Genomic DNA, 12,623 nt, shown 5'->3' with positions numbered 1-12,623 from the left:
GATCGTGTGTAGTTAATACATTTTTGTGGCATTTTCCAAAGCATGTTTTACTGTAGATAAATCAAGGGATATTTTCTGCACCTTTTTTTCCATGGGTGGAGGGGAGTTTCGAGGAAAAGGGTTTTTCCGTGTACAGGAGATTTATTGGACGTCATAAATTCTCTACGTGATTTAAAATATTTTTTATTCCTTTATTTTTCCTCGGTAACATTAAATACATCCATATTATCACATTGAATGGTATATAACTTTGAGGTACAGTGATACAATAAATTCCATTGGGTTCTTGTACGAAGGTTTGCGCATGTAAAATGCCTGGTTTTTTTTGATAATCAATTAGAGATTTTGCGGATTTTTCATTCCTTAATCAAACTTTTCCTCACTGATATCTTTTTGTCTTTCTCTTCTTCTTTCATAGTCCAAAGGAATCTCTTTCCTGGGGGGGGGGCGAAAAATGGGTTTGCACGAAGGAATGTCTAAACAGGATGAAGTCTTTCGGGGGATCTAAAGTACGATAAGCTCATCGATCTTTCACAGTAACAAGGAGAAGGACATACCCTGTGGACTCTTCCATTGGGCCAGTTGGAGGATAATTGAGCCACCAAATGTTTTTTTTTCACAATATACTCATGGGTAGAATTGGGATGTCATATTTTTGATTATATAATCTTGGATTGTCACGTATAATGAGATGTTCATATATAATTCTTGTTATTCTGGTTAACAGCAATATTATCATGAGTATAATAATGTTCTTCACACAAACAGATATCAATAATTGAGATGACTCTCCATCAAATCTATGAATATGTCAATATATTCTTTTCTAAACATGTAATATAATGTTAAAGGATTTTCTCTGATATTACGTTTTTTTTATTTTACTCTACCACGAAATTATCCCATATTTTTTCTTCTTCTTTAGTGTTAATACTGTGTACGGATTGAAGTGGAGGCATAAAACTCTCTTTAATTCTCTACGGCCTCCATTCGCTAATATAACACACATATAATTGTGATTACAATTCACTGAAACACATTCATCTGAATAGATTTTATGGGTGATAACAGCAACGACAACATAAAGATAAATTTATCATATCTCTCTTTACCATTTCTTTTTTTTCGTCACAGCGCACAAGACGTGCCTTTTCCTCACCTTCTCATCGCTCCTTCAGTAAATACATGTGTCACAATTCTAGCACTACAGACTGTTTCTTACACATTTATATATTAAAATATCCTTCTATGCTGTCTACAAGTGTCTAAACTGTCTACTGTTCTAACATCATTACTTCATGTCTTGACATTACATAAAAATATGTTAATTCTTCAAAAATTGGTTCAGAGCATACAACAAGTATGATGGATATATTGTAATTCTTCCTTTAAACATTTAGCATAAAATATGTTCCATCTATCCAATAGTAATATAGACTTTGATTGACGTCATCTCTCTTCTTAGATCTTATTTACTCATATTTGCATACATAATACTCGATTTCTTTCTTCCTATGTGAGATATTTTCCTATATATCCCACTTTGAAAGGCTCTCCTTCAGCCCTTCATGATGTTACTGATGGAGTTTTCTTTATTTTTAAAACGTCACTCCGACACACACGGAGGAGCAAAAATTGAAGCATAATTGTCCGTCTTGAGTCTTCCACCTTTTTATCGTGATGAAAGAGAAAAAATCTTCCAAAAAACTCCCAATTCCCGTGCAATCCAAGCATATTTCCCATCGAACATGAACATTTTGCCAAGCTGGTCGATTTGTGTTCATATACGGTGGAAAAGGATTGAACTACAAAGGTGGGATATCTTCCCATTTATCCTATGGGAAATGGTACATCAAATGGGCACAAGAATGGAGGGCAAAACACTGTGTGAGGGGAGAGAAATTATCGAGCAGGATTTCCACTCTACGAGTTCGCTCATGTGATGATTTTTTACTTTGAATGTCACTATAAATAAATTTATTGAATTTATGCGCGATAAATGCGCCTTTTCCCAAACGAGACAGGATGTGGAAAACATAAACTAATTATTGTGAAAATAAAAGGGAAAAATATTGCGATGGTGTTCTGTTTGAGCGAACATTTTGCGGGGGGGATGAAAGTAAGTCAATTTGCATTGATTATTTAGGAATAATTGATTAAATTAAATTTCATAATTTCTGAATTTATTGACCACTTCGCTGGGGTTCTCGGAGCCCCACTCCTGCTTGCGGCTGCCGTAGTAGAGTGCGGCGCCGCCCTCAGAAGCGCGGCGATGAGCTGGATTCGGGACGCCGGCGGACAAGCCGCTGGAGGCGGACGCTCCTTCGGGCAGCATTCTGTCCTTTGTCTTCGGCGTGGACCAGTGCATCGACTGGCGATGGCGAAACAGAGCCACACATTACATTACATTTCAGCCAATCTGTCTTTGAGACTCACCTGGTGGACGTGCTCCTTCATTCCGACCCAGTTCTTGTAGCTGATTGAGATTCCGCTGCGGCGCCACTTATCGTAATTGGCACGTTTCTCAGGATCGCAGAGAATCTCCTTCGCCTCCTGCAACATGTCAATATTGAGTATCATGAATTTTGCAGTTTTATCAGTAAAATTATTGCGACATTTCCAGAAGCACCGCCGGCAAGAGATTCGTTCAAAGTGAACGATAATAATGTAAATCTCAGAGCACGTGTAGTCCCAGATTAAGTTAAACAGCTTCGGGGAGATTTCTGTGACAGTTCGCCGGGATTTTCACGGAGAGAATAATAGAACTTGTGTAAATTCCTCAACAGGATAAATTTATTGATCAATTTTTCCGTGCCAGAAAATGAGAATCTTTCCCACGACATTTGACTTTATCTGACAAATCTGAGAGATAATTCTGTATCGTTAGAAATAAACATACACAGATTATTGCAAGCTCAGCCCATAATCTTATTACATATTTCACCGATTTGGGTCCTTCGACGAATTAATACGCTTCGACTAAACCGTATCGATTATAAGTGAGATGATAATCCCCACCGGAATTAATCAGGCATCCGCTTTAAATAGCCCTCCAGTGTGTTTTTATACCTGTATTCGAGGTGAAGCTGATGGACGTGTTCTGTAATTAAAGCTATCAACAAATCACAATGCATTGAAGTCATGTTTAAAAATGAAAACTGTCTACTTTTAATTATACGAATTGTGCGCAGTTTTTCTGCACTTCCCCCAGTGAAAATGCACAAACTTTTGATATTTGAAGCAAAAGTTTCTCTGGAAATTGTGAATTTGCGAGATGGTTGAAGGTCTTCCAGTCATTTTCTATCGAGAAAAAAAAAACGGAAGCACTTTTTCACTCCTTTTTCTTGTGCACCATCAACTTTCATCACAAGTGCGGGATGATATGATATTTATGATGAGCATATAGTATTTACTGTGAGGCAAAAAAAATCTCCGACATTCGCGCAAAGTCCCTCAAATTTCTCTCTCTCTTTCTCGCTGAGAAATATGTATTCGCTGTCTGTGAATCATAAACGAAAGCTGCCACAAGCCATTTTTCGGAGGGAGAATCGCAGGCTTTTCCTCTTCACTGGATGTCTCTCATGGCGTTATCAGTGGAAATCCACTGAAATATTTGTTTTTGCCATCTCGAAGAGTGTGAGTGGCAAAGAAAAAAGAATCGTGGGAAATGAAATCAGAAGGAGACGCAGAAAATTGGGAATATCAATAGAAATTGTATTTACTCAGACTGCGTTCGATGCTGAAGAAGTTCGTCAGATTTTTGTCCTCACCACTTTTCCCACGTGTCATGTGAAATATTCGCTTTTCCTCCCCCCTCCGCCCCCTCGAGACGACGCTCCGAATGAGATTATGGCAAGAAAACCAGCAATTAATGTTAATTGTTTGATGTACATGGCAAATAAATGACAGAATAAATGCGATGTGGGACAGAAAGAGGAAAAAAAGCCCAACATTCGCCATCATCGAGACAGATTTATAATTTAGGAATGATGGAGAGGAAATGAGAAGAAATTCAATTATTTTATATTTATCCAATTTCCAACTCTTTTCTCTCTCTGTCTTTTCGACTCCTTGTTATTTCCTACGAAGCGTGACAATAAAGAGGGAATTACCGACGATAAATGCGAACGACTTTTTCCACGTATTGAGAGAACTTCTTTTCTCATATAAAAGTAATGCTCCATGCGAGAGAAGAAGGATATGTGAAACAGGCCTCGAGGTAGTACGAAATTATTCCCAGAAATTATTATTATTGGAAGTGATTCGCTGTATAATGTGTGGTTCCGGTTGACTTTGCAATAAAATTAATTTTATAAAGCGACATTCGCCTCAGAAACACACAACATTATAAATCTTCCACAATTCACTTTGTGGCGGGGGAAAAAGGAGAGTGGCAAAAGGATGAATATTGTTGAGGAGGGAATAAATTAAAACCCCTTTAGTAATTAATTAATCAAGTTGATGGGCAGGTATTTAACGGAAGGGATAAAATTAATACTTTCTTCTCCATTGAAGTCAATCTCACAAATGGAAGACCCTTATTTGTGCGTTGAATATTATCACATTCACAGCAGGGAGACTTTTGGAAACTATGCACGAGTTGGTGTTTTTGCTGCAAGCTTTGAAAGCTCAGGGAGCAAAACAGCCCCAGAGTAACCGCATTAATTAGAAGTGTTTGTGTGTAATTTGAAATTGAGCTTTGGTGAGTTTTCAGAACCTGTACAGCAAAAGAGTCTTTCAGCAATTTTACATGAATCAATTACATTAAATTCGTGCTGTAAAAGTGATGTTTGCTTTCGTCATGACCTCGCTTTTTGTGTGTCGATAGTTGGATAAATTTCAAGGGGTTGCCAATATCAATTTTGAATACATTTTGCAAGTTATCGACAATGAATTTTAACAAAGTTTTAACACAATTCTAGAGGGGAAATAATTAAAATCGACAATCTAAGGTCTGAAATGGAAAACAAGTCACAACATTAGACTCGACATTGATTGGATATAAGATTTTGTGAAGAAAATTAATTTTGTGGGTGTAAAAACGAGTTTGAGTTAAAGATTCTCAGGTTTTCTTCAGTTTCACACACATTTTTAACGTAAAACATTGCGAAAAAATGGAAATATCCAATTGAAGTTTAAATATTAAAGCAATATTGCCAATTCATTGGTGGTTTCCAAGCTTTTGAGCAGAGAAATTTGCCTTTCGCTCTTTAAAAACTGTGTACAATAATTTTATAAATAAACTTTGAATAGATAACAAGATAAAATATTTGTTTTCTTTGACACTACAACCCCTTGGTAAATGTTCACCAAACAAATATTAGCATTTACCTTTAATTGCTGGAACTTCGCCTCGGCTTCCTTGTCGCCACTATTCTTGTCCGGATGATATTGCAGCGCGAGGACCTTGTACTCCGCCTGGATCTGCTCCACCTGAAGCGCAGCGCGAAAGAGTGTAAGAGGTATAATTGAGAAGATTACTTTTGTAATATGACAGCATGAGAAGTGACAATTTTGTAATTTGATGGTCGTTGAATCTTATCCAATTACATCTCGTACGACCAAGATTTCAAACTTCCCCGTGTGACAATGTTGAAGAAGTTTGAGGACATCCCAGATGGAAGCTTCCCTAGTCAAGAGATGCGACCTTGTAATTATGTCACGATGAGGAAAGAAGCACGCAATCTTATATGATATCATTTCGGGAGACTGATAAAATACTTTGTAGTGTTTCTGATACAAAAACCTCTTTCACTCTTTGCCACTCAACCCAACTCCTCAAGTGGCTCTCTTTCCCCTTATACATAATGAAGGGCAAGTAGATAAGTGAGAAAATCGATCAAGCTCAGCCTTATGTACTGTGATTTATATTTCAAAATGCGCCCACCATTCATTAAATTTTCTCCGACTTCCTCACTCGTCACAAATCGACTTACATTCACTACAGCCTTCGGCGGTTTATTTCATTACACTTTATATCACTAAACAATTTTTTCCCCTATTGATTCCTCCGCTGGAGGAGGAATCGAAGAGAAGTCTCTGGCGCTCCTTAAAGCCACTGAGGGGCTTTAGAGGCACACGGTTTAGTGGCGTTATCGATTCGCATTGGGGCTTAATTCCCGTGTCTGACAGACGATACACTCTTGGCGGGCGTTCGAGTGCGAAATATTTCGCAAACCGCCCCAAAACACAAATGCTAATATATGGCCGGTGAGGGTGGAAAAAAGACACCGAAAGGATGACAAAAAGTGGAAATTTATAATGGCCAAGTGAGTCAGGGCCGAAAGTTGAGAAAAAGCTTTTGCTGCGACGGTGAAAATTCAGAATATTTCATTAGTGAAGTTGTGAGGGAAAAAAAATTGATGGCAAGACTCTTAAAGAGGGCTCTAATTGTATTCTCTCACCCTATAAAACGGTGTCGTTTTGCTTGTAAAATCAACCGTGGCAGTATTTTAAAGTTCTCCGTGAGTTTACGACTGACGAACATCCTTAAAATTCACCCAAGTTTTCCACGAATGACTTTCACAAGTAAAGAGTTGCAAAGAGAGAGAAATTCAGCTCGAATAGAAATGAGTGTTTCTGTTACAAAACAAACTTTTCCTTATATTTGATAATATATTGTAAGAAGAACATAACGATGTTATAGAGCAGTTTTGTAGCATTCAAAAGAGTTTTTTTTCTCAGTTCAGTTCTTGTGTATTTACGTGGATGTTTAGCATGAAATCCTATTTAATATTCCAAACGATGAAAGGTTGATTGACTCTGTGAATGACAATTACTCTGCCATGTTCTCTTCGGAAATAATATAATTCCCCTTGAGCTTGAGCAGCTTTCCGAGGTTTTGAACTTACAAAGCCTGGAGAATAGAGATCTGGACACTTTGCTGGAAAGGCTTTTCCATCTATGCCAATCAACTTACACGTCGTTACGCGAAGCATTTGCTACATTTCCCAACAGTTTATACTTAATCTCTGAGCACCCTGACCCTCATTGATTCCATATTCAACGCTCCTTATCAATTGCATCAGCTCCATTCTGTCCATATTGTTCCCCGGATATCCAGTCACGTTCTTTTCAGTATAGCTTTTATGTATGAGGGTTGCGAATAGTGTTGTGTGTGTGCTCAAATACCTGACAAAGGCCAAAAGCTCTCCTTTCATTGATTGCAATTCTCAACCCTTCTGGCGCTCTTACACTATTCCTCGAAATGTACCTTGAAATTTGGAGAGAAATTGCGTCATTCTTTGCCATGTTTAAAGGATGTGAGAAATGTGATGCAGGAAATTTGATTTACATACAAGTTGTTCTTTCTGAAGGATTTTCCAAGCCAGCAAATGAGATTATTTCCATACATCTGAACAAGGACATTTCCTAAAACACACACACACACACACACAATGAGGAGATGCATTAGCAGGAGAGAAAGCAGGATCTCGCGCCACAGGGCATTCATAAATATTTAGACGGTGTGTCATCCAGTGCAGAACTGCGTAAATAAGGCGAGAATTGCATTCTGACTCCTCCCGGGAGGAGCTCTGTGGCCAAAGGTGAAGGTGTGGGAATTGCAAGAGAATTGTAGTTGACCTACTTTAGCTGGAAGCGCCGGGCAGAATTATCAAAGGATAATGTGCAGCACAGCTATGCATATGTATATTTGCATTTACTTCTCTCCCACCGATCGTGCCGAGACAGAGGAAAAAATGTCGAAGGAAAATTCACTGTGATGAGGATGAACTTTGTCATTATTCTCACAAATTGTGTCACATGAATTAATTATACTTATTTTTAGCAAAAACCCAGAGTAATTGTAAAATTGTCATGAACAAACTGGGAGATGGAATTATATATATATATGAGAAGATTCATCTCCATTTTATCCGGTTCATAAGGGATGAAAATGTGTGAAGACGGGAAGATTTATTCCATGAAGAGTGATATATTGAAAATCGTCAGCCAAGCATGGGAAAATCCCTCCAATAACTCCCAAAACTTTTGATTAATTCTACCTGTTGAAGAATAATGGTGAATGTTCGACTTCTTTTAGCATGAATTTATCAGAAATTACCCAAATAAATTCTCCACAACTTTCAACACACGCGTTTAGGAAACTTTCATTGAGGCACGTGAGATAGAAAGACTACTCAATTATGGAAAGGTAAAAGATGTTTCACGATGTGTTGTGCAATATATTCATGATTGACAATGTATTTTTGATATATTTCAAGAGATTACACATTATCACTCTAAAAGCTCTCAACGGATGTACATGCAAATGTTTACTCTTTTCCTATTTTACGGAAGCTTCAAGTGAAACTCTCAATTCAGCCAGAGTATTAACAACAGTTTGCAGTGCTTGCCAAACACTCCAGTAAAATCATCAATTTGCTTGAGTGAAAATTAGCTACAAAAGCCAAATTGCCGAGTCTATATTAAAGTCTGCAAGAAATTCCGTATAAAAAGTGTTCAGAAGCATTGTTGCTGACTCAGATTAATTGCATATTTGATACAATTATGCCGAAAATTTGCAATTACGCTCAAACTATGCAGAGTAAATTTCAATTTCAACTGAGTTTTGTGCAAACATTATGTGCCAATTATTGCAATGATATGTTGCACATTTCTAATTGGGCAGTATTCAATTACAAAACAATTTGCTTCTATGTCAATTTAGCAAGTAATCAAATTGATCTCTGTGATTATATCTCTATAAAGACATTGTAATAATTGTATCAGAGTGTAATTATTTGTTTATGCTTTTTTTTACATAATAAATATCATACGAATGTTTGTTTTTGTGGTGAAGTACTCTCGACATTTAGTCAATTTATTCTTGGCACGATGGTCTCTTATTTTACCCCTGTTTTTCCTGAGCTTGTGAGATAATTGTTCCGAGAATTTCCTCTGTATACTTATTTTTTATTTTCCCCATCTATCTCTCGTTTTGCCTGAGTGTGTCGCATTCTGTGTCTGTCCGAATTAAGGTTGAACGTAAGCCACTAAGAGGGTATAATTAAGAGCTCGTGTTTTTATGCTAAAGGACTGCATTATCAAGAGTAACATGGTGAAATTGTAGAAATGTTTTTTGATGTTGTTTGACATTTTCGAAAACCCACGCAAATTGGCATATTGTTTGCCAGAATCGCGATGTTTGCAATCAAACTTTCGGCGAACCGCGGCGCTCAATGCAAAACCATCAATTGGAAAGAATGATTATTGCACAAAAGTCATTGAAACGCGCGGAAGCTGCGGACTCTGAGTGCTCTTCATGCGATAACAACACAATTGTCCACACTTCATCAAACATCAATGCATTTATCATGTCCAATTGAATAGTAAATCAATTTATACATAATTCACTGGACGGAAGTTGATAGAGTGGAAGTCTGCAGATAATATTTGGCGCAATTTTCCACCACATTTTACATTGTTTCAGCGTCTTCAGCATTGCAAATGTGATGATTTGAGGTGTGGATGAACAAAACCACTTAATACAGAAAATTGCCTTTTTACGTTTTATCTCCTGAATTTATTATACCTTCGCAAAGTCCCCAATCATGCCGCTTGAGATGCCAAAAGGTGGCAATTTTACGCACTCGGCGAAAATTTAAAATTCTACTTCGTCAAGAGAATTCCCAAAGCGATTCCGCAGCACAAGCGAAGAGAATTCATTGCTTTTGACGCACAAGTTACGCACCGTGTTTGTTTCCTCCTGTTTTTGTCATTCAAGCAAGATCATTTTCCTCATGAATGAGAAATTTGTGTGTGCGTGAATAAAATTCACCAATTTTCAATCCTTCATCCTAAACGCGCACTTTTTTCGCTTTATCACAGAAACGCGTTTGAAAGTTATTCCATATCTTGAATATAACATCCAGATCTCTTGTCAGTTACAAGACGATGGAAAAGGTTGTCAATACTTTGTGACATCTTTTCAAATATTCAAGCTATCAAAGCGTGTAAATTGCTACAAATGTATTCACCAAATTTTGATTTATGCACAAACCCTTCTCAAATTCGTCAAATTTACTCATCGCAAAAGCGATCTGATCGGAAAATACATAATATTTTCCGGATAAATTTTCCGCTCGTCCCTTTTTTCTGTGCCATTAAGTAAACCTTATATGGCCATTCTTTATTTTTCACTCACATTTGAGCTGCACTCAAGAATTTTCCCTTCATCATATCGAGAAGATGTCTTAAAGTGTGTTATGTCTATTTCTTCTCTTCGCTTTGAACTTATAGACATTTACAGACATTTATCGATACGAATTATGCGCAATTTACTTTTTACATCCAATTTTAGGGAAAAAGAAGTTGAAACTGACAGTTTAGGAATTAATCAGTATTATTTTTCCATTGAAATTGTGCTAAAAGGAGGAAATTTCACGCAATTTATATCGATAAATGTCGGAAAAAATCAATAACTATACCGACATTTCATTGGAAATTAAGATTTTATTGGGAAAAATCTCTGCTTCCACTAATAAACCAATAAAACTCGACTAGACACACATTTTGTGTAATTGATCTTGATCATCATGTCCAAATCAAGGCCACTGTTTAATTCCATTTAGGAATGGAGATAAAGTGCAAAAGTGAGGCTTTTATTTGGCTGAATAACATTGATTTTGCGGTTTCAACAGGCTCTCCAATCCAATTGAACCATTTATCAAGATGAAGCGTTATGTGTTGTCAACACATTCTCACATTTCCCACCAGTTGCACTCAGTCTTGGCCAGACCGTGCGACTGGGAGATTCCCACGAGGATTAGTAATTGCACGATAATTGGTGTATGATGGCGAGCCTCTGAGGGGTTCTTCGGAAAAATCATCAGGAGTGGGTGGAGAATTGAAGGGAGAAAAGTCAGAAATTTCACCGCATCAAATATGAAAATCCACACGAAAATTGGCTCTATCTGGCTGACTTTGGTGAGAGGAGGCATATGATATCGCCTTTCAGAGGTGTTCACATTCACGGGGAATTTTGCAAATTTTCTCTTGTGGGAATTTCCCAGAATCCATCCAATTTCCCTCAACGCAGCCTGAATGAAAGCCAATACTGCGAGTTCGAATGAGCAGCTCAAACTTACACAAAACACTTGGCGAATGGAGATGAAAGCATGAGATGGAAAAGGTTCAGCTTTCCTCCCAGAGAAGCATAATATAATATTTGATAATACCTACGTCACTAATCCCTGTGTTTAATAGCAAAATATTTTGATTTATCAGCACAGCTTGAAACATCAAACGTTTTCTGTATGGATGTTTCGGATGTTATTGCAAATCTAGGTCATGTAATTTTCGCATGTCCTTCTGGATTTTTGGCTTTATCAATCAGATCATTCCCTTTTAATCGAGCGCCGAAAACCGGTTGATTTCAGCTCAACTCACTTTCGTCGGTCAGCCGAGCGATTGAGGTGTTGTTCAGCCTTGCATTTGCTCAAAGACTTCAAGACTTCAACCGTCACTTTACCCCCACCATGTCGCGGGTGTTTTTCCCAAGCAAATTCCCATTAGTAGCGTTGCAAGACGGCGTTCTGAGGCTGGGAATTTAATTGAAAGTGTGTTATGGAGAATGAAAATAGATTCCAATTCTCCAAGCAGCGCCGCTTGTGGTGGAGAAAAGGTCACTTTGGGTGAGGGTAAAGTAATTCATTGATTAAAAGTGTTTACATTATTGTCTCAGCGAAAAAAACTTGGGGAGATAAATTGAGATGTGCGACGATGGATCCCGATGAGATTGGGGAATCTTAAATAAATGTCACGAAGATTCTGTGCGACTTACCGTTGAGTTCTCATCACAATTGAGCAGAGCGTAGAAATCCTCGTCCGGATTCTTCTTGTATGCAATTATCTCATCGACGGCACTCATAATTGCTGATGACAGTATCAATGATTCCGCTGTGAAGCACTCAGAAAGCACTTTTTCCCAGCTCTCTCTCGATATATTGCCCACTCTTTGGCCCTGTCACAGACACTGGCGCGGCTGAACCTCTGCAAAATCACACGGGATTGTGGACAGCGATGCTTTGGATTTCACTTCACCAACACAGTCACTTCGCACTCGCACTGGACAGCCGATGGAAAGTGACTGAGGAGACACTCTCACTGCCTGGCTCGGCTCTGCCCCTCTCCAGAGCTGCGGATTCCCTCCACGATCTGCACAGTTCCCGACCTCTCCTCCAGTCACGTCTCCGAGGCGAAGCGCCAAGGGGTCCGTCAATCCACCTCAGACACCTCACTGTTCATCATATTCGCTCGATTGAGTCTTTACGATTTCCACGCATACAAAGTGCATTTTGCCCATCAAATTTGGGTTTCCAGCACTTCATTCATGCCCTAGTGACATTCTTTTGGCTGATAGATGTCTCTACTGGCGTCCGTGTATTTCTTAAGGCCTTGACAGCTGTCACCTGGCCACGCTGACCAGTTGAAAAGTGCTTTGGAGGGTCTTTTTTGGTTGATTTTGTGCTTTTTGTGCCAAATGACGGTAATTCCAATCGTCTTAGCATCGTAAGAAGTCGAAAAAGTATTTTTACTCACGCTGTGCTTTATTTGCTGTATTGAGAGGCCCCCTGAAAGTTCTTTGACTTTGATTTGTGTTGGAATACTTGTTACAATGT

General features: G+C 38.3%; 1 protein-coding gene across 1 annotated transcript; it reads right to left on the bottom strand.

Moving 5' to 3' along the window:
* Positions 1–167: 167 nt before the first annotated feature.
* On the bottom strand, positions 168–12,111 carry LOC132264740 (J domain-containing protein). Its single transcript, XM_059765039.1, has 4 exons — positions 11,786–12,111; positions 5,332–5,433; positions 2,437–2,553; positions 168–2,371 (listed from the first exon to the last, which is right to left on the bottom strand). Exons 1-4 carry the CDS (start codon positions 11,870–11,872, stop codon positions 2,162–2,164), a joined length of 516 nt encoding a protein of 171 aa, XP_059621022.1. The 5' UTR covers positions 11,873–12,111; the 3' UTR covers positions 168–2,161.
* Positions 12,112–12,623: the final 512 nt, after the last annotated feature.

Source organism: Phlebotomus argentipes, unplaced genomic scaffold (assembly GCF_947086385.1).
Source record: "Phlebotomus argentipes unplaced genomic scaffold, Phlebotomus argentipes genome assembly contig_2, whole genome shotgun sequence".
Classification (NCBI taxonomy): Eukaryota; Metazoa; Arthropoda; class Insecta; order Diptera; family Psychodidae; genus Phlebotomus; species Phlebotomus argentipes.
The sequence above is the reverse complement of the archived record's forward strand: the minus strand, read 5'-3'. Positions and strand labels throughout refer to the sequence as shown.